Below are 21812 nucleotides of genomic sequence, written 5' to 3' on the forward strand. Positions count from 1 at the left end.
GTGGGAGAGGATTCCTGAAGCAACCTGTGAGCTCTGGTGAATTCCATGCCCAAAAGGGTTAAGGCAGTGCTAGATAATAATGGTTGGCACACAAAATATTGACACTTCAGGCACAATTTGGACATGTTCACTGTGGGGTGTACTCACTTATGTGAGATACTGTATTTATAATAATTGAAAACACATTAGGATGTAGTAAAACTGACGTATTATCGTCCCTCTCTCTCTGCAGAAGCTGTTCTCTCTCGCTCAGGAGGCTGGCAGATCTGCAGCTAAATACTTTGTCAACAGCAATCCCAAGTTCTTCACCAAAGACTTTGCTGAGCCACATATACCAGTAAGAAACACACATGTACGAGTGAATATGCAGAGGGGCTGGAGAACACATAGTCACAGGATAGACATCAAACGTGGTTACACAGCAGGCGAAAACAGTTTAAATCAAGGACAGTTCATGTCAGAAAACTGTAGTTATTCCCAGTCTAACATATCTTGTCCAGTTTCACTTCAAAAGAGCTCTATAAAATATTCAGAGCGTATCTGTGAGAGAAAACCCACTAAAAATAGGCGATAGACTCTTACCCATTGCCGTGCTGCAGAGAGGTGTATACAGCTCTGCAGTAGACAAGTATACCTTTATGTTCAGTGTGTCCACCCGGGGGTCATATTTCCATCACTGCCAATCGAAGCCCATCAAAGCTCGAGACAACGTGAATACCCCTGACTACTGCAGAGACTCTTGTCCCAAGAATGAATGCAGATTGTAACCTTTTCCATTACACACAAAAGCTAGATGTCAGTGGGTTTTTTGTCCATTGGGAAAACAGCTTATGATTCAAAATAGCTGCACGCAGCTCTCAACATGAAGGTGGCTGATCCAGCGACTAGCAGCAAATGTTGCCAGCAGTTCAAACAGTACTAACAACGGCAACAGTGCTAACAGCGCTTGCGGTGGTAACAAGGGAGGAACCTGAGAACGAGCATTTAGCTTCTGCACTCAGTGCTAACCACCGTATGAGCACAGTGCAGAGTGGTGATTAGCCAGCCAGTGGGACACACACACACACACACAGGTACACGTGGCTGGACAGTCTACTACAACAATGAAACAGAGATGCTCGGATTACAACACACACAGAGGCGGTGTGACCTCATTCCCTGGTTAACACCATCACTCCTCCATATCTTTACACAGCAAATAGGTGTTTGCTGCTATATTTATGCTCTGAATGTCACATACAGAAACTTTAAAGTGTAAAGCTTTGCTAATGTAACCTTTAACAGAGTAAACAATATCTACGGTTATTGATTTAGCCTTGGACAACAGTGTTGATTAATTCTCATTGCATTGGTGTGTGTGTGTGTGTGTGTGTGTGTGTGTGTGTGTGTGTGTGTTTGTGTATAGTGTCTGATGCCAGAGACTGTGTCGCTGCTTCTCGAGGAGGTGACTGAGGAGGCACTGAACGAACGAATCAACTTGAGGAGAGTTACAGCTGCTGTTGACATGTATGATCGACTCCTGCAAGCTGGTAAGAACACACACACACACACACACACACACGCACATATTCTCTTATTTCAGATAGTTGCCACACATTAACTTTTTAATTTTATTCTTCCAGGCACAGCGGTCTCTATGGAAACAACCCATGACCTGTTAGACCTGATCTGTCTCTACTGTGACAGAGACCCTGTCCAGGAGGGACAACCACAGATGGAGGACATGGTGAGTCCTCCCTGATCCAAACGTCAGGGTGATGGTCAAAGACAAGTAAAGACTGCAACCAATGATTATTTTCATTATCAGTTATCCACAGTAATTTTTCAAATAATTGTTTTGTCTGTAAAATGTCAGAAAATAGTGTCACGTGTCCATCAGAGTTTCGCAGAGTCCAAGATGACATCTTCAAGTGTCATATTTTGTCCAGTCAACTGTCCAAAGCCCCCAAAATATTTAGTTGAGAGTTGTAAAGGGAAAAAAAGCAAGCCAGCAAATTACATTTGAGAAGCTGGGAGTTTTGGCATTTTGTCTTTAAAAAACGACTAAAAACAACTGTTAATATCAAAATAACTGCCATTAATTTAGTCAACAACATAATCAACTAATTGTTGCAGCTCTAGATACATTAAGCCCAAGACTTCAGACATCATATTAATAGTACAGTATATGTGTGTGTGTTTTCAGGAGGAGTCAGGAGAGGAAGTGAAGAGAAAGAAAACAAGGTTTGGTCGGGCTGCAGACCTGCTGAGATCCACCTGGAGAGAAAACAACAATGCAGAGAGAATCTTTAACCTGCTGCCAGAGAGAGACACACGGTGTTATTCCGCTCTGATCAGAGGCATGGTGAAGGTATGGACACAATCATTACTGATGGTGTGAGTACTGGGTTGTGGAGGGATTGTTGTGGCAGTAAAATAGTTATTTTGGTGCATCTAGATTAAAGTGCATATGTTTTTCTGTCTCTCCCCAGCATGGAGCCCACGCAAAGGCCTTCAGTATGTACACAGACTTGCTAAACAACAGGCTGAACGGTGAGTTCAACAGACAACAGGAAGAGAAAATAGCTCATCACTTGTGGTGAAGTGTGTTCAATTGAAAATACAGCCCATTGGTTTTGACAGTGTGTATTGCTGTCAGTGTTATTCCTGATACAACCATTAGATGGTACCAAAGTATTACATTATCAAATCCTAGACATAGTGGCTCTCTGAAGCCTGCAGGTAACTCACTGAAGTTACATTGTACTGGAAACAGATGACCAATAACCCAGCCTTCTCTTTCCAGCTGACGTCCACATCTTCAACGCGTTGATTTCAGCAGCTCCAGATGTTAGAGAAAAATTCAACGAGAGATGGGACCTCATCGCGGTAAGACCGTGTGCACTGTTTTATTCACTGTTCCAGAACTTTGATACAGATCACCAGGTTTCCTGATCAAACACCTTTTAGTGTCATTAAATTAGATATTAGGTTAATAGAAAAGATATGATGAAATGAATACTCTACTCTACACTATTCACACAGAAAAGTAGAATATATAAAGTGTGAAATTATTTAAGAAATTATTAAAAACCAGCCTTATTTGAAATGTTAGTTTATCATTCTTCTTCTATTTCTATGACATAACAGACTTTTGAAAAATGGCATTTTTAAATAAGATGTCTTTGATGAATTGGAGATAAACCAACAAATAAAATTATTTAACCAATTAATGATTCCTTTATGAGTTGCACGATAATTACTTTAACTTTAGACACTTTAAGACTCGAGAGAGTAAGATATGAACAGACTGTAGTGTGAAATTTGAATTTGCAATTCCTTTGGACATGCGTGGCTGTTAAAGTCACGTCCTGTGGCAGGGGGAGCGTTTCCATGATGGTAAGCTCGTTTAAACGCCCAGTTGTTTCTCTCTCCGTCTGCAGGAGCTGTTGAACCAGATGAAGCAACAGAAAGTTCAGCCCAACCTGCTGACCTTCAACACCGTTTTTAAAGCTCTCAGACGCTGTGGGTATGTGGCCAGAACACAAGCTCTACCCACTCTAAATGAGATGAAGGCTCTGGGAATAGGTGACTACACACACACACACACACACACACACACATAGGGGTACAGTAGGGAGGCAATAATAGTATTTCTCTGAAAAATCAACTTTGTGTAACTGTGTGTGTTTGTGTGTGTTCAGCTCCCAGCCTGGCCACCTACCACCACATCGTGGCAATCTTTTACAAAGCAGGTAAACAGAGTTTGGTGTCACATTACACTTGAGCATTACCGGTACAGTCTTTGACATTGTCTGCACGCTGAGTTGTATTAAGTGGTTTTTATTTCCTCTCCAGCCTCCACTGGCAAGAACAACACTGACATTTTACACCAAGTGATGTCAGAGCTGGCAGGAACCAGCTTCACCTGCCAGGACCCCAATGATGGTATGTTGTTGTGCATGTGTGTAATGACTTTTGGAAATAAATCTTCCTTCATTTGTCTAAAATGGATCTAATAATGAATATTTTTCTTTCCAGTTCAGTTCTTCATGAGCGCAATGAGAATAGTAAGTCTTTTTTTATTACCTGTTTTGTTTAAATATTTATCAGGAATGGGTGTCTGTAAAGTGCAAGTCCTTTTTTAGAACTATGACAGAGTCTTTAGTGACGAGCCTGTTGTTTCAGGCCTTTTATTTTATCAAGCACTTAAGTTTTTTTTTGTGTACCTTTAGAGTTACTGTTAAATTGTGAATTACACTTTCTGCTTAACTTCTAGTTCAATCAATCCAGCCTTCCTTGTTCACATTAATGGTTCATGTGTTCGTCCACCTAACCTGTTGCCTCCCTGCCTGTTTTTGTCATGACAGTGTATGGATAGTAAAGACCTGGAGCTGAGTTATAAGGTCCAGAGCCTGGTGGAAGTGGGACAGAACTGGAGGCTTCTGGGAGAGCCCTACCAAAAGAGTACATACTAGTAAGTAAAAAGCCTTCCACAGACTTAAAACACGTCCCCTGTACCTCCTATATCCAGGCACCAGGGTGGCAGGAAACAACTGGGATGTCGTGGGAGATTTTGGTCATTTAATCAACCATGTTAGTAATAGAACATATATGTATTAGCTTCAGTGTAGCCTGGATCCTGTACTTAAAGTGAATAGATCCAATTATGTTGATGGATTCCTACATTTTTGTCCTATGCAAGTGAACCTGTCCTCTCTCCTCTTCAGTGGTCGCTTCTTCAGCCTGCTGTGTATGATGGAGCACATTGACGTGGTGTTGAAGTGGTACAGACAGCTCATTCCCTCGGTCAGTACATCTCTGCATCACTCTTTGTGTTCAGCTGTACTGCTCCAGACCATATAATGTCTATGAAGAATCAATAAAATCCTTTTAAGATATAAGCAGCAGCTAGTTTATCACTGTGTCACCAATTCTTCATCATTATAGCCATTACCTACACTTTTCTACAGTGTGTGTAATGATGTGTCCGTCACCAAGATTTATCTAAGAGTTTTGTTCACAGTTTAAGGTCACCACCCTTTGACTTAAGTCCTGGACAAGGCCTGTGACACACAGTAGATTTCTTTAAGATGTTTTGCAAAAAAAATGGGATAATCTTCATCTTTCATGTTTGAATTTTTCTCTCAGTAATTCTTTCTAGGAGATAGTGAGATGGATAATTTACTATCTACCCTTGCTTTATGGGAGTAAACAGTACTTTTGATTGTATTTTGTCTTTCCAGTTGCACTACCCGCACCATCAGGGAATGAGGGACCTGCTGCAGGCTCTGGACACAGACAGTCGTCTGGACCTGCTGCCCACTATATGGAAAGGTAAAGGAATCCAATGATGCATTTTCACTGAACGGTTCAGCATTGCTCACCCCGTTTTGGGGTTTTCATAAGCAAACGTTGTGGGTGTAACTGGTATTTTTTGGTACCATCTCAGCTGAGTCTCCAAGTGAGCTGAGCCGATACTATAAGGTGGACTTATAAGACTGTAGACCACTCATTGGACAAACAGAATTGTCACTAGAGCGACATGGGACATCCTGCTCAAACCTGCCAATTTTTATATCCAAGCTACCAATATTTGCCAAGAGCAACCACATTTCTTTATTGACTCAACCTAGATTTGAAAAAAATGGCAGCCCAAATAACCTTTAACCAGTTTTCATTTAACCTGAAAACAAACAAAGAAAATGCAGAATACCTCAAAGTGTTTAATGCCACCTGTCAGACCATCTGCACGGGAAAATGAAATAGAGAAAAGGACCTGATCCCAAAATTGTGTTGAGTCAGGGTGAACCATGCAGTGGGAATAAGATATAATATCAGCACATGTCCTAAGTCGTTGATCACTCACAAAATCTGGCAGTTAATGACATAGACTATGTTTACATTGTTACAAACTTGACTTTTCACTGCAAAGACAGTTTAAGACAGAGACACTGATACAAACTGAATGAGTTATAAAAAAGAAAAATCAGGATGTCAGACGAACAACATCTGAGTCTGTGTCTATTCTCTGAATCTGTTTGCAGATATCTGCTCTCTGGGTCATGATAATAAGTCAGATCTGGTGGAGGAGCTGCTCGCTCTGATGGCCAGAGACAGACACAGTCCTGAGGTCAGTGAGGCGGGGACATGATGACAGACTGGAGACAGTGAAGCATAGACCCAGGCTGTATTTATGAATAAATGTGTTTCTGCAGGTTCAGGAGTCTTTTGCAGTGTGTGCTCTGGATGTAAAGAGTGTGTTTGATGAGGAAAGAGGGAAGATGCGTCTGGAGTGGAGCAACTCCTCCCTCTCTAACATCATCTCCCTGCTGCTGCGAGCCAACAGAACCCAACAGGCCTGGTGAGGGAGATAGTTGTATATCTGTCTGTCAGTCAGTCCATTTACAGGAGAGCTTTTACCGTAGTCTGACTCTGCTAACGTCCACCGCCAAATACTGTTAAAGTGAAATAAATCTGACTTCTCCCTCACTCTGTTTTTATCTTCAGGGAGATGCTGAAGCTCTTCAAATCCAACAACAGAGTTCCTGAGTAAGTCTCTGCCCCAAATTCAAACATAAAAAATCTCTTTAAAAAGTCTTCAAGTGACCACAGAGCTCTAATTTAAAGCACGTTTGTTTCACATATAAACTATTTATAACAAATGTAACTGATATTTCACTTTAAAAAAACTATCATTGGGAATTTTATGACATTCTCAAACTGGTAATCACACGTAGTAAAACTGAAACTGCTTTTGTTGGCTCCAACATCTCAAACTCGTCATGACAGGAGGTTTCAACACAACCGGTAAACATGTCACTAGTACAAGGTCATAAAATGTAATTGTGTATTAATACAAATAGTAAAGCATCAGATTTATGAATGTGAGTGACTTTAGGATGTCACTGTTCCAACAGATAAAACAAGTTGCAGGTATAACGTGTAATTCGATTCCAGCACTTGTTCTGACATGGCACACATTTGGCATAAACGCTCATGTTCTCCTTGTGACTGTGTGTTTTCTGTCAGTGAGCAACTGTTAGAGGACTTCATGTCAGTGTGTCACAGCAAAAGATCTCCCGGAAAAGCAGTGGAGCTGGTTCAGCTGTCTGCAGCCTTCTGTCTGTCTGCAACACCAAGGCTGGCAACGCGAGCACTGGCTGAGTTTGATCTGACTGAGGAACAGAGGTGAGGAGATTTATTATATGACAGCAGGACACGTGTTTTGATCTGGGACAATCACTTGCAAAAACGTCACATTGTATAATGGGTGAAACAAGAATAACCAAAGACAAACTGTCATGACAGGAAACATAAAGGAAAAGAGACAAAGGCTGATCACTGTCATTTACAAACACCAGGGGCCTGTTTCACAAAGACACACTCTGACAATGACTGAGATCTAACTCAGATTTTAAATAGACATCTAAAATCATCTGTTGCATCCAGCTGTCTGGCTCTTACCTTTTTAAAGTAGGGCTAATATGCTATGAATTCTGGGTAAATTATTAAAGACAATTGATGGAACAACATCGTCACCCTGCTCTGCTTCATTGACTGCAGCAGGAAATGTTTGCCGTCTGGTATAATTAAACAGTTACAAGGACTCAGCAAAGGCATGTCACAATAAAAATAAATTCCAGTAACACAGAATCTAAAGTCAGTGCAGAGCTGAGGCGCTGTAGCTTACAAATGTGGCAGGGCTCAGTACTTCTTATAACCCATCAGTCAGGGTCAGGACAGTTTCCTTGGTCTAATGAAAATGACTAACGTCTTCTCTGTTGGATATTTCTATCACGTTACTGCACTCTTTAAAAACTCTTTCTCTTCTCATCACTCACTTTACAAAGCAAAAATGATGAGCCACGTTTTGCTCTTTTTGTCACTTTGCCACAGGTCAACAGTGTCACTGATTGTTACCATGGAAACATGGCTTTTAGTTTCAGGGCCTCATTACAGAAAGTCTGAAATCCTGTCCTATGTCAGTTTAAGATGACATTTAGGATTTTTGGTGTTACAGAAACATACAAAGCTAACTGCATTTAGTAAAGTCCGATCTTATCTTAGGATAGGAATTTAGCTGTTACAGAACTGTCCATAATTAGGGATTTCCCATGTTTGGATTCCTAAATTAGGAGGGCATAGACCCTGTGCTAAATTCCAAATAACTGCCAAAAATGTGTCTGTGTGGCAGTGATGATGAGGATGACATAAACACCAAAATATAATGATGACAGGCTACTCACATTGTATGATGTAGCTTTAAATTTCTTGGAACATACATTAATGGCTATATCAAGTGTCAAGATGATTAATTAATAATGCATAATAATTAAAATAATCAATAATTTATTTTGAATTTGATTGATGTCCACCAACCTGATTACTGCCTCTGACTCCTTGTAGACGACATTAAACGCCCCTTCTTTGTCTATGATAGCAACAAGCTCGCTAGCCAGTGACAAGTGGAAGCTGTTGGCTTGTCCATCTTGAGGAAACTACCAGTTTGTGTATGTTTTCAACATACACTAAAGCATGACAGGGCAAGTGCCAAATTAAGAATCTAAGTTACAGTTGTAGTTAAGATTTCTGAAGTTCGGATAAGATCTGAGATAGGATAGGACACAGTCAGGAGTTTAGAAATTGCTTCTGTAATAGGAGGAAAGGATTTTTCCTATCTTTATCAACAACTCACTTTTAACTGGCGAGCTAGCTTGCTATCATGGACCAAAAAAGATGGGTGTTCAATTTCAGCTGCAAGGCAATAATTGTGAGTGGAGGAGAGGAAACCCCACCTTTTCAGGAGGTATGTTTTTTTTATGACATCATCATACAGTTGATTATATTTCAGTGTTCGTGTTGTTATTGTCATCATCTCCATGTGGACCTCACGACAGCCATTTTGGCAGTTATTTTGAATTTGAATAGGGCTATACCATCCTAATTTAGGAGTCCTAACACGGGAAATCCCTAATTAAGGACAGCTCTGTAATCGCCAAATTCTTATGCTAAGATGACATTGAGAGTGGCCGAACGCTACAGAGCAGTCTAACAGATCTTCGTTAGAGCTTTGGTGCTTCGTATTGTCTCCCCAGGTTTAATCAGAACCCCATCTGTGGAGATGTAAGGTGTGATGGATGAACAAATTAACACCAGTTCAGTGACCAATCCATAGTTTTTGAGCCTCAGAGACAAAATTAAGAAGATTAGTTTTCTGTTAGGAGTGGAAGTTTCCAGCCACAGCAGCTCCACATAATATCCTGTCCTTTTTAACACAGAAGAGGAGCATCTGAGACAGATGTTACACAGCTGGGAACTACAGAGGAAAATGTTCTAGTTGCATTTGATCTCTGTAATGTATCATATGTATTTACGTGTCTGACAGCCTTTATTAGACACTTGCTTTTGTGTCCCATACAGAGCTGTGTTATCTGAACTGGAGTCGACAGAACAGCCCTCTGACTGAAGGAGACAACAGTGGGTGAACTACCATGATGCCGACCCACTGATGAAAGAATCTTACAAATTCATGGACTGTGCTTGTGTCATTATCTGTGTAATAAAAATGTATGTCACATAAATAAAATCTGAACCTCTTGTAATGCTTTTGTGTGTGTGTGTGTTTGTGTGTGTTTGTGTGTGTGTCAGCTAGAGGACACTGTTTCTCCTCGTTCAGGGAATTGTTAATTATCTCACTTCAGAGTTATTCAGCATATTTTACAATTTCTGTCCTGTTCTGTGAATTAGATTATTCTTTTTAGCTCAGCAATTCATGAATGTGAAGTTCACAGTTGAGGGCATTTGTATTTTCTGCAGAATCCATGACAATAAAAAATGTGGCTTGGAGGGAAAGACACAGAAGCAAATTTGTCTTGGTGATAACTGACCAACTTCCTCAAACCACTGATAAGCTACTTCCTCAAAATGCTGCATGTGTGTCTCATGTAAGGCGGTCAGGAATGCTGGTTTGGGCACTTCATTGTCCCACTTAACCCTCCAGCAGGTTCAGTAGAAACAGATAAATAGATAGCGGCGTGTGTGCTGATGCATGTATGCACTGTGTTTTTGCAGACTCAGTGAGTTTTATTGGCAGCATGTCTAGACAAGACAAGTGCCAGAGGTGTAATGTTGTGTTTGTGTGTGGACACAACTTAATTACAACATCACTCCAGCCATTCAAAGCTGAACCACTGCTCGCTTTAGAATAATATTTAGAAAGGAAGTTTAATTAAATACATACTTAAGCATAATAGTTGTGTTTATTGTGTTCATTTAATGGCACTATCAACAGTAATCCCACTCAGTGCATATAGAGGAAACACTGTGAAGTCGTGGGTGTGTGTGCAAGCCTGCACAGGTGTGTGTGCCTCAATCAAAATGCTTTTTTCTTCATCCAATCATCAGCCGAGCTGCGGGTATGACCTTATAAGGACAAGTGGGCTGAAGTGAGGGCGGGACTTTAAGATGGGTGTGGTCTGGGGAATTGTTCTGCACAGGACCTGCCTAAAGCCACACACACTCGCACACACAAATATACTCCCTGATAAACTCAGTTTAGTGTCGCCTTTCAAACTCACCACACAACCTCAGGGATTGTTTTCTCCTTTGACCGTGGGAAAACGCACACATTCACACCTTCACACATTCATTTATAAACTCTCGTACATGCTCTCATGCACCATTTTGGGAATTGTCTGCAAAAACACTGAAGAAAGTTTTTCTCGTTCCCTGTTCAAGAGAAAATTAAAGTTCCTCGTCCATTGTGTGATTTGACTGATGTAAAAACAGTTGTTCCCTCTGTGAGACATGCTGTTAAGGATTACAAATGATCTGAATGAACAGCCTGGGCGACCTGGAATAATGGGAGACGTATGAAGTTACCAGTGACAATGAGGAATTTGATCGCCTGGATAAAAGGCAAAGACATCACCAAATAGTTCCTGTTCTGCAAGCTTGCAAAAAACAACTGTGGAACTGGCCGGTCACAAGCATTCCTTTCTCCCACTCCTCCATGCATCATGAATGTACCGCACTGGGGTGGAGGTCAGAGGTCAAACCTGTTCACAAACACAGGATGTGATAGAACATCCTCTGATGTTTTTCATACCTCTCCCACATGTTGCTTTGTAGCATTTCTGACTTAATGTAATGTTAAAATAAATTTCAGTCTCCTGGGTTTTACAGTAGGCAGGTGGTTGTTCTCTTAGAAGTTACTTCCTGAAAGACGAGGAAGTGAGGGAGAATAAGGCAAGGGGATAAACAAGTGCGCGCGGTATGAGGAAGGAGCAGAAAGAGATGGGGATGGAGGACCAAGTCATTGTTTTGCAAGTTACAAGTAAGTCTCAAGTCTTTGCAGTCAAGTCCCAAGTCAAGTTTCAAGTCCTAAAGTTTGAGTTTCAAGTCCTAAAAAAGTCATAATGACCTCTTCACCAAATGTGATGTCATTTTAACAGAAAAATAATATACTAAATTTCCACAAATCAAAAAAATTGTTAAAAAGAATGACACAGCTGTTAAGCTAACATTAGCTAAGCATTAGCTTGCTATGTTTTAGTTAGCCTCAACTTTCCGTTCTTTGTGCAACTTCAAATGTCAAACAAAGCCGGAGGCTGTTGTGTCTCCGTCTGTCATCTTTAATCCGCAAGTTTTGCATACTGCTATTCATTTGTTGTTGTCTATGACATAGTTTTTTATGTAAATGAAATTATCTTTGGTGTCATATTTTTCCAAATGGCCCACAGTGACGTAACGTTAGCTCTTCATTGTTCTCCTCCTCTCCTGCAACTTGACAGGATGCTGTTGGATTGGTTGCTGGGAGTTAATAGGGTTAATGTTAGTTGATTCAGGAAACAAAAATAAAAGTGTTGATTTGTGGCGCACTCTTTAAATAACAGGCTACTTTCATCTTTGAGTTTGGGGGAATCTCCTAGGTCTGAAATTTGTGACACATCCCAAGCCAGCCTGAGCTGGAGATGATAAACTTGAAATCATATAATTTCATTATTCAAACTCTGAGTGATCCCAAATTTGCTGTGACAATGTGCAGGGGCTTCCTCTACATGTGTAGAAGAACAGAATGTGAATATCCTGATGCATTGAGGAAATAAAGCACTACAAACACATAAGTGCAATGAGCTTAAAATCTTAAAATGGGGATTTTTGCAAAATGAGTATTTTACTTTTGATACCCTAAATAATGATACTTTTAGTAGTGATGCTCATATGTTTGTAGTTTTATTTACATAAATACAGTGTTTCCACACTCTGGTCGATAAACAGCGCCATCCCTGGAGCTGTGCTGCTGGCGTGGTTAAACACAGATTCTTAAACATCAGAAGCTCCTGCTCCTTCAGCCTCCACTCCCTCCGCTCTTTCTTTAGTATGCTTTATGTTTACCCTGGAGGGTCTTTGTTGTTTGTCTTTGTTGTTAATGTCATTGAAACTTTACCTAAATACATTTTCTGCACATAGGAATTCTTTTGTGGTGTCCTTGAGTCCATATTGAGCCTCTTCTACCTGCATGGGAGCTAATACAAAAATATAATAATCTTAAAATTATACTGCATTGCTACAGATAACACCATCAATTAAACTTAGCTTATTCTCAACCAACTACATCATAAAAATGCTTCTTACAAATTAATGCATCAATAATACCAATGCAATTATATAAAACAGGGACGTTGCAATTCTGCTGCCGACTGTGTGCTTTTACTTTTGATATTCTAAGTACCTTTTGATGGTGATACTGTTTAGTCTTTAGTCTTTTTTAATTAAAATTTTCAATACAGGATTTCTTTCTTGTAATGGATTACAGTATATCTAGTGTTGCTGATATTTTTTTTTTTTTTAAAGGGATACTGATTTTCAACCAGGTCTGTGTCACCATGGAGTGGGGTGTGTGTGCAGATAAACAGTGGTAAGGCACCCTTTGTACCACCAGCTCCCAGAGCTCCCCACCTGTCCACCAGCTGAATCCATTGGATGTTGTCAAATGTGTCATTGATTATGCAAAATGATGCATTTTGTGTCATTATGTGGACTGCGGGCACAAGGTCTGCCTTAATACTGTTCATCTGCACACACTCCCCACAAACCGTGGTGACACAGGCCAGGCTGAAAGTCGGCAAACTATCCCTTTGAGTAAAGGATCTTAATACTTCTGTCATCACAGTATTTACCCCTCAACAGAATAACTTGTGACCATTTGGGGGGTCCCAACCCCCATATTGGGAGCCACAAGGTTACATTATCAATGTGTAATTGTGTATCTAATATAATTCCACTTCCCAACATGTTTTCTATTATATTCCATTCATTCATTCATTCATTCATTCATTCATTTTCCATAACCACCATAACCCTCTTGGTACAGGGTTGTGGGTGTGCAGAAGCCTATCCCAGCTGTCACAGGGCAAGAGGTGGGCTACATCCCGGACAGCTCGCCAGTATATCACAGAGCTGACACATACAGACAGACAATGATTCATGCTCCCATTCACACATGCAGGCAATTTAGAGTCACCAGTTATCCTAACGTGCATGTCTTTGGACTGTGGGAGGAAGCTGGAGCACCCAGAGAAAACCCACGCTGACACGAGGTGAACATGCAAACTCCACACAGAAGGCCCCCGGCCAGCTGGTGGATTCAAACCTGGGACCCTCTTGCTGTGAGGTGACAGTGCTAACCACTGCAACGCTGTGCCGCCCCATTATACACCATTTTTATTGTTATTGTTATTATTGTTATTAGTAGTTTAGCAGTTGTAGTACACAGCTCCCTAGACTATGGTGGTCTGTATCATGGAGCATTAGCTCAAATGTCTGACATTGAGCACTCCCACAGTGTGCACACTTCTCTTGACAGTTTCTGAACTCAGCAAGGGGCATCAATGAAACTCTAAACCCTAGCTGGGTAACTAAATATCTCTGCTGAGGAAAAAGAAAGAGCTTACAACTCCAATCAAACTGCATATAATAGCACAATCTACCCACAACTCGATTTCACAGCAATAATTGGCAGCCAGCACTGCCAATGCCACACACTGGAAAGAGCAAAAGATGAAAATTCCCCAGGCCTCAAGTCACACTAGTGCTTAGTCTGGCCTCACAGCATTATTTTATCTCTATCTGCTTTTTGTCTCAATAACCAATTAGAATATCCCACTGTTGTCAAACCCTTAATGTAACACTTGTTCCAACAGTGTGTTACACCCATTGTGGATCCATTTAGAGCTGGCATGAAAATCATTTTTCCCTAGTTTAACTAGAAGCAAGTAGGACTTGCTAAAGGATACTTTTAGCATATGTGTAATGAACTGAACCCTAGCACTCCGATTAGGGTAAAGGGAATGACTTCACTGACCAACCACCTGGCCAGCATGCTGTCACTTCTTGAGGCTACATCACCCATGAAATATTTCCAAATATACTCTCATTCAGCAAGCATGGGATGAGATTTGATTTAGGAACACACACGTTACAGCCTGGGCCTGAAGCAGAACTGAGATGGATGAAGCTGGCGTCACCACAGCTGGCTCAGCACAACGACTACACAACAAACCAACCACACTGTGGTGTGAGATTTACTGTACAGTCTACACTTATCAAAGAGGATCACATGGATACCTTATGCTAGATGATTGAACCAAGGGTTTAAAAGCAACAAAGGTTTATTGAGATGTAATGTAACTGCTGTGGCTGACATTCACCTGATTATAAGACGATGCTACCTACTTTTGCAACCCAATCTCCAGAATAAATACTGGCATTGTACGTTTCTGGTAACCATGGATACATCACATTTGTATGTTATTATGTAGTGGATACATTAAAGTTTTACATATTAGCAATGCTGTGGTTAATGTGTGGTTCGGTTTAGGCCCCAAAACGACTTGGTCATGGTAAACTAAAAGATCATGTTGGGTTCACAATACCCAACCAAGATCTCCCTCCGAAGTCGTTGAAATCTAACGCTTGGGCAGTGAGTTGTGGTGTCAGAAACAAACGAAAAAAGGTACTCTTAACGTTGGCATGATACACGGTTGGTTGTCGTTATAGTTTAATGGCGCCCAGTGGCGTCAGGGGAAACAAGTCAGGACAAGGACGAAAGTTAAGGTAGTGAAAGTCCTAGTTGGGCAGGTGGGATGGTGGTGGATGGGTCCAACAAAAACCAAACCCTGTTCTTTTCTCCTAAACCTAACCACTTCCTTTTGTTGCCTAAACCCAACCATGTGTGTTTGTTGCTGAAGGACAAAAAAACATTAATTTGCGGTGTTGTACCAACGTAGTGCGTTTATTTTGAAAGAGACTCTGTGTACATGTTAAATTTCCCGACTTTCACCTGATAGAGTGATGTTCACGTCCCATAAGATTTTAAAGCCAAACCCTGATCTTTTTCCTAAACCTAACCACGTGCTTTTGTTGCCGAAACCCAACACCCAACAGTGTGTGTTTGTTGCTGAAGGGAAAAAAAAATGTAAATTTGCAGTGTTCTACCGACGTAGTGCATTCATATTCAAAGAAACTGTATGTAAATGTCAAATTTCCTGTGAAAACGGAAGTGTATCTTGAAAGAAGAGAACTTGACATGGTGTCCCAGAGCGTCAACAACCAACACACTCAGGGTACCTTGCATGTCATATGTGGGCGTGGAAAGACCATGACCAAACATCAATATGTGACGAGGTCGGAGTGACAATGTGTTGAATACCCTGGTTTTGGGGAACTATTCCTGCACCCACACTTGGGTGCTGGAAACACGGTGATGACCTGCTAAAAAGAACTGGTTTTGTTGTTTGTTGGTCTCAAACAGTGGTGTGCAGCTTGACTGGCATCTTGCCTAGGTAATGTGCCATCCACCAACCCCACCACGTCCTGATGACAAAGTCAACTGATGTACTATGTCATTTTGAAAACATCTTAATACACATTGAACGTGGCTGTGTAATGTACTCGTGGTTTGCAGAAAAGTACGATGCCCACATTTTTGTCTGCCAACTGGGCTATTTCCTGCTATGACAATATAAAATGTGTGCTGTAAAAAAAAGAAGAAGATGATGAAGAAATTGTTTATTAACGTCACCTGTATTTCTGGGTATTGTAGTCCAAAAACATTTGACTTGACCACCAACTTGCAGTTTCCTTATCATGTTTAACGTTGTGCCCTCACTGATCTAGAGAAAGTTATCTTTGTCTCATCTCAGCCTTAAACTAGTCTTTATGTTGTTACTTTATTACACCATTTCTGCAGATGCTAATGAGTCAAGCTGAGGTTTATCAAATGTAGATAACTAGTCATGTAGGATAAGAATGTGATAAGTCATTGTACAAGCTGTATTATCTGAGTGAGTCACGGCACTGTAATGTAGCTTAATGATTAACTAATGTTTACCTGGGTAAACACACACCACAAACAAACATCAATTGCAGTTCTGTAGAATATTAAAATGAGTATGAAACACACAGTATCAGCTTCTGTTCTGTGTTTCTTTGTGTGTGTGTTTGGTTTATGAGTCACACTAGCATGTGTTTAAAGCATCTACCGCATCCTGCCAAAACCGCACAATGGTCAGTCTTTCAGTCCGTCTGTCTGTCTTACTCTCTGTCTGTCTGTCTGTTTTCCTCCTATCCATGTCTGTCTCACACACATTGCTGAGGGGCAGAGGAGCAGCCAACAATAGTGAATTGGCAAACAGTTGATTTGGCTTGTTGACATACTATGAGTGTTATCACATGAGCCAGTTGTCAGCTTCCAGCCCAATCCAAGGTCCTCCTGCAGCTGTATTCACATGGGAACACAAAACATCAACTGTGGTCTCTCCTTCTGTTTAAATGAGAGATGTGACAGAACTGTTAGTGTTATTAGTTTATTGGATTTGGTGACTTCATATTATTTTCAGCATAGCATTGCCTAAAGTTAACTTAAGCACAGGTCGTCTCAGTCAGGATAAGTATTAAAAACATGTAGGTGTTCAGGGCCTTTGAGACTTACAGAAATTCTACAACAACATATCAAAAGCTTTTAGCCTATTCATAGAGAAACTGAAAAGTATTAACAGCAGTTTTGATAACCGATTATTCATTTGATTGTAACTAACTGCAAAATATGCTTTATTTTCTGAGATCTTTTATTAAGTCTGGCCCTTTTCTTGGGGATATTAATATGTATATGAGCACTTATTTTGTCTTTATTGGACAGACAGGAAAGAAGGAGGAAAAGAGGGAAATAATATGTAACAAAGGTCCCTGGATGGATTCAACCCGAGGACGTTGCAGTTACGTGGTATGCATCTTAAGCATTCAGCCTTTACAGCACCAGACTTCTGTTCTTTTTATTCTATTGCTGTTTCTTGACCATCAACAGTTGCGGTGACACTTTCAGACATGAAGAACTAAATTTCAGTGCCAAGTTCAGATATAACTTCCCTAACTAGCTGAAGTGGTACCATAGAGTGTAAAAATAATGGACGTAGCTACTTTGAGAGCCCGGTCTCACTGCGAAGCTGTGAAATCTGGCGCTTGGGCAGTGACTTGCGGCATCAGAAACCAGTGAAAGAAGGCGTCCTTTCACGTCAGCATGACACACAGCCAGTTGCCGTTATAGTTTACCAGCACCCAGCAAGACAAGGACAAAAGTTAAGGTGGCAAAAGTCTGACTGGGGTGGGCGGGAGGGGTGGTGGATGGGTCCAACAAATGCCAGCTTTCACCCCAGAGAGCAGTGGTCACGTCCAAAATCAAACCAAATCATGTGTGTTTGTTGTTGAAGGGAAAAAAAACTCAATTCACTGTCTTGTACCTACGTTGTGCATTTATTTTTAAGGGACTGTCTGTAAATGTTAAATTTCCTGTGAAAACAGAAGTATATTTTAAAAGAAGACAATGCATGTAACAGGCAGAACTTGACACGGTGTCCCAGAACGTCAACGACCAATGCACCCAGGGTACCTTGCACGTCATATGTGAACGTGGAAAGTCCATGACCAAAAGGTCAATATGTGACGAGGTCGGAGAATGTGTTCGTCACCCATTGGATTGCGAACTCCAATTTTAAAGCCTTGAGTTCGGCATCTCGTCCGTCACCATTTTGGTTTTATTTGCTGCCAGAAGTGAGCATATTTTGGTGAGAGGCTGGCGCTTTGGAGGAGTGAGTGGTGGATTTGACTCAGATTGTGGCGGTGACTCACAGACTCACTCAAGCAGCACCACTCTTAATTAAACGCAACTTAAAACCTTAATAAAATGTAACAGTTAGTTATATAAAATTCACCCCATGTACAGTTGTCATGAAGAGGGGATATAAGCTATAGAGACCAAAACTGCTTTTTGTATCAGGCTGTAAACATGTTTATTTCTGCTGTTAATTCTGGCACATTAATGTGGGGGTGTATGGGAATAGCCTCAAGTGGCTATTCAAGGAACTGCGGTTTTTGGCACTTTGATGTTGGCTTCACTATTCAGTCCCAGAAGTTGTCACTTGTACCTTCTGCTTCACCCTTTTTGAGGCCAGTCTTAATTCATGACAGAAAGTAGGCCTTATTTAAAGTTAACCTTATTTATATTATGCCATGGTCTTTAAAGCTGTAGTTGGTAACTTTTATAAAAAATAACTTTTTTCGGTATTTGCTGAAACTGTAAATATGTACAGACAGTAGTACATGGGAAAGATATATTTGCACTGTATATAAGTATACTGTTCAGCTGTAAATAAGAACGTTTGTAACCCGACCGCCATGTTGAAAACATTCAAACCAAAACAAAGCACCGACCACCGGCAAGGACAAATGTTCTCATTTTACAGCTAAACAGTACATTTAGGTATGTTTCTGAAAACATCTGAGGTGAGAGCATGGCAATGCAGTAACAGAGTATTTGACCAGCATTGCCTAGTTTGACAGTTTGACCACAGCTCACAAGCAGTGATTGACAGCTGCATTAAACCTCCTTAAGCTGTCTTACAAATGCGATTAGAAGCACTACGAGGAGGAGGAGGAACATGATTTCTTATCACAGATTATCAGTCTCATGTACTACTGTCAGGATGTAGCCTATGTATAGTTTCAGTAAATATCAGAAAACAGTTTTTACAGTTTTTTTTACAGCTTTAAGGGATGTAGATTAATTCAAGTAAATATTTTTCTATCTACATTGTGGTCTTCACTGTGTGATGATAATACTGTACCCACCTTTTAATTTACTGCTAAATTGCTGCAGATGACTAATGTTACAGTCAGTAATCGGGCAGTGTGACAAGTTCAAACAGTCAGGCGACAGTGAGCATGTTTGTGCAGGACGCTCACTCTACGGCTCTGACTCAAAACCCACCACCGTGTTTCCCAGGGAAAATGCTGGCAAACATGAAAGTCAAGGCCTTCTGGAAAGATCTTGCTGGGTTTCAGCGGCAGAGGAGGAATTCACTCTGACAAGATTCAGCACATCACTGCAGACACAGAGAGATATGTGAGAGGAGAGGGAAGAGGAAAAGGGGGAGGGATGGTTAGCAAAGGTATGAGGAAAGCAGGAATGAGAGGAGGAGGAATTCCTGCGTGTAGAGACTGGTCGCAGCAGCAGAGCTCTGACAGTTCACAAAGTTACGCTCGCTGATAAAGTGTGTTTGCAGAGTGAATAATAAGTAATGTGCTGCAGATCACTATTTGAACACACTACCTGAGCTTGCCTGATGGTGATACATGTTCTAATCTTAGCTTGACATGATGCATTCAAGGGCTTTTTTTATAAAATGCGCAGGTAATAAATTACTATTTTGCATCTAAACTGGTCATATTGAGAAACTAGTCACTACAGTGGAATGTATGACTTCCCAGTATGTTACAGATTTGAGCTGAACATCCTGTGAGTCAAACAGTATTTACCAATATGTTTTATAAAGTGGCATAAGGGTGAGGCTAGTCTGAGGGACTGTGAAATACTAAACTGAAACATTGCTCAAGTTGCTCACATAGATGTAGTGCTGTAGGCCTAGTGTTACTGTGCTGAATTAATTTATTGCAAAACAACTTGCATAAAGGAGCTCACTGACAAAAAGGATTCATGGGCCTCCCTCTGTTCCTCATCCCTTTAGGTTGGTGCCATTTTGAAGACTAGCTTAGACTAGCCTCCAACACACACAAAAAGCGTCGCGCTGCGGGGCGTCAACCGGATTTCTATTGCACACTCCAGTCCGTTAGGCTGGGAAGTACAAAATAGCGCTTTTTCAAGGGCGGGGACGCTGGAAAAATAGGACAATAGCGTAAAGTGCCACGGCGCGGCACGTCGACGCGCGTGGAGCCGCCACCAGTGTGGGTTTGTAAATAGTAAATGGGGGCGACTGTTTTGACGCGCGTCGTACGGTGCCGGTGTGTTTTGGCCTTAAGGCTTAAACATGTTTGGCTTTAATGGGAATGTGGAAAACAAATCAAAGAGTGCAAAGAGTTACCTGAATGCTAATTAAAATACTCAGTTTTAAACCATAATTCTTTAGTTTTGATTTAGATGGGCTACAGGGCGGCACGGTGGTGTGGTGGTCAGCACTGTCGCCTCACAGCAAGAGGGTTCCAGGTTCGATCCCAGGTGTGGGAGCCCTTCTGTGCGGAGTTTGCATGTTCTCCCCGTTTCAGCGGGTTTTCTCCGAGTACTCCGGCTTCCTCCCACAGTCCAAAGACATGCAGATTGGGGATAGGTTAATTGGTGACTCTAAATTGTCCGTAGGTGTGAATGGTTGTCTGTCTCAATGTGTCAGTCTGGTGATCTGTCCAGGGTGTACCACGCCTCTTGCCCAATGTCAGCTGGGATAGGCTCCAGCCCCCCCGCGACCCTCAAGAGGATAAGTGGTTAGAAAATGGATGGATGGGCTACAGAGTTGACCTGTTATGGTTGAAACACACATGATAGCACTATCATTTAATGGAATTAACAATAAATAAATAAATAGGAAGCTCACCAGTTGTACATACTTTAACTTGTGTGCATTCCTGCCTTTTTGGACACCAGGAAGCGAGACAGGCGTCCTTGTAATATAACTTACTCCTTTTATGCTATATATTAAATGATGTTTTTGTAGAAATCTGAGTTGACAAAAATCTGGGACACATCTCTAAAGAGCCTAATTTTCATAAAAATATATTTTAAAACAAAGATGATTACAGCAGTACTTTGAGGGATTTTAACACATTTTTTAATTGTCTGAAGTTGTGAATTCTTGTCAGGGACAAAGGTGTTTTCTGGCCCAGTGCATGTTTAGAAGAAAAAAAAAGAAAAGAAAGAAAGCTGAAAATATGACAACCATTCATGTCCTATTTATCAAGAATGGACTGAAGTGTTTGCATATATGTATAGATACTAGCAATGGGCTGGACAGATAACATTCCTTTTGTTTTGTAGTTGGTGCTGAAATTCTTGCTGGTCATACTACCTATAGGAGTAGTTGGTACTGTTCATCTTTGAGGGTGGGGACAGGTGACTTGTATTTGTGTTGTTTGTGTTAAAATCTGAAAATCTACAAATAATTTTTTTTGAAAATGAAAGCAGATCAAAATATTTTATAAATCATATTCATTTTGTATAAATAAATTCTTTAAAGGTAATATTTTAGCCCCAAAATGGATTATTTATTTATTTTTTTTGTAGTAGGACATGATTTGTCATAGTTCTCAATAATGGATGACCTTCCCAAAAATCTTTTTTCTTTTTTCTTTTTTTTTATTACACTTTGGGTAAAGAAATATTCACGCCTGCAAGTGGGAGTTATTTTTTTTATCAGTACAAAATGCCATTAAAAGAATTGGAAACATATTTGGTGAAACAATGTCATACACTTAGCTTAAAATGCTAT

General features: G+C 40.7%; 1 protein-coding gene across 1 annotated transcript in view; it reads left to right on the forward strand.

Moving 5' to 3' along the window:
• ptcd3 (pentatricopeptide repeat domain 3) overlaps window positions 1-9593 on the forward strand; it is a 12931-nt gene extending 3338 nt beyond the window's left edge. The window contains exons 6-23 of the mRNA XM_050041884.1: window positions 233-337; window positions 1406-1529; window positions 1623-1726; window positions 2186-2350; window positions 2472-2532; window positions 2786-2868; window positions 3423-3567; window positions 3684-3734; window positions 3838-3927; window positions 4021-4049; window positions 4350-4456; window positions 4710-4788; window positions 5226-5316; window positions 6027-6112; window positions 6198-6343; window positions 6490-6531; window positions 7012-7170; window positions 9403-9593. Coding sequence (XP_049897841.1) covers window positions 233-337; window positions 1406-1529; window positions 1623-1726; window positions 2186-2350; window positions 2472-2532; window positions 2786-2868; window positions 3423-3567; window positions 3684-3734; window positions 3838-3927; window positions 4021-4049; window positions 4350-4456; window positions 4710-4788; window positions 5226-5316; window positions 6027-6112; window positions 6198-6343; window positions 6490-6531; window positions 7012-7170; window positions 9403-9448 — 1713 coding nt within the window. The 3' untranslated portion in view covers window positions 9449-9593. The remainder of the gene's footprint in view (window positions 1-232; window positions 338-1405; window positions 1530-1622; window positions 1727-2185; window positions 2351-2471; window positions 2533-2785; window positions 2869-3422; window positions 3568-3683; window positions 3735-3837; window positions 3928-4020; window positions 4050-4349; window positions 4457-4709; window positions 4789-5225; window positions 5317-6026; window positions 6113-6197; window positions 6344-6489; window positions 6532-7011; window positions 7171-9402) is intronic.
• The last annotated feature ends 12219 nt before the right edge of the window (window positions 9594-21812 follow it).

This window comes from Epinephelus moara, chromosome 4 (genome assembly GCF_006386435.1).
Source record: "Epinephelus moara isolate mb chromosome 4, YSFRI_EMoa_1.0, whole genome shotgun sequence".
Taxonomy (NCBI): domain Eukaryota; kingdom Metazoa; phylum Chordata; class Actinopteri; order Perciformes; family Serranidae; genus Epinephelus; species Epinephelus moara.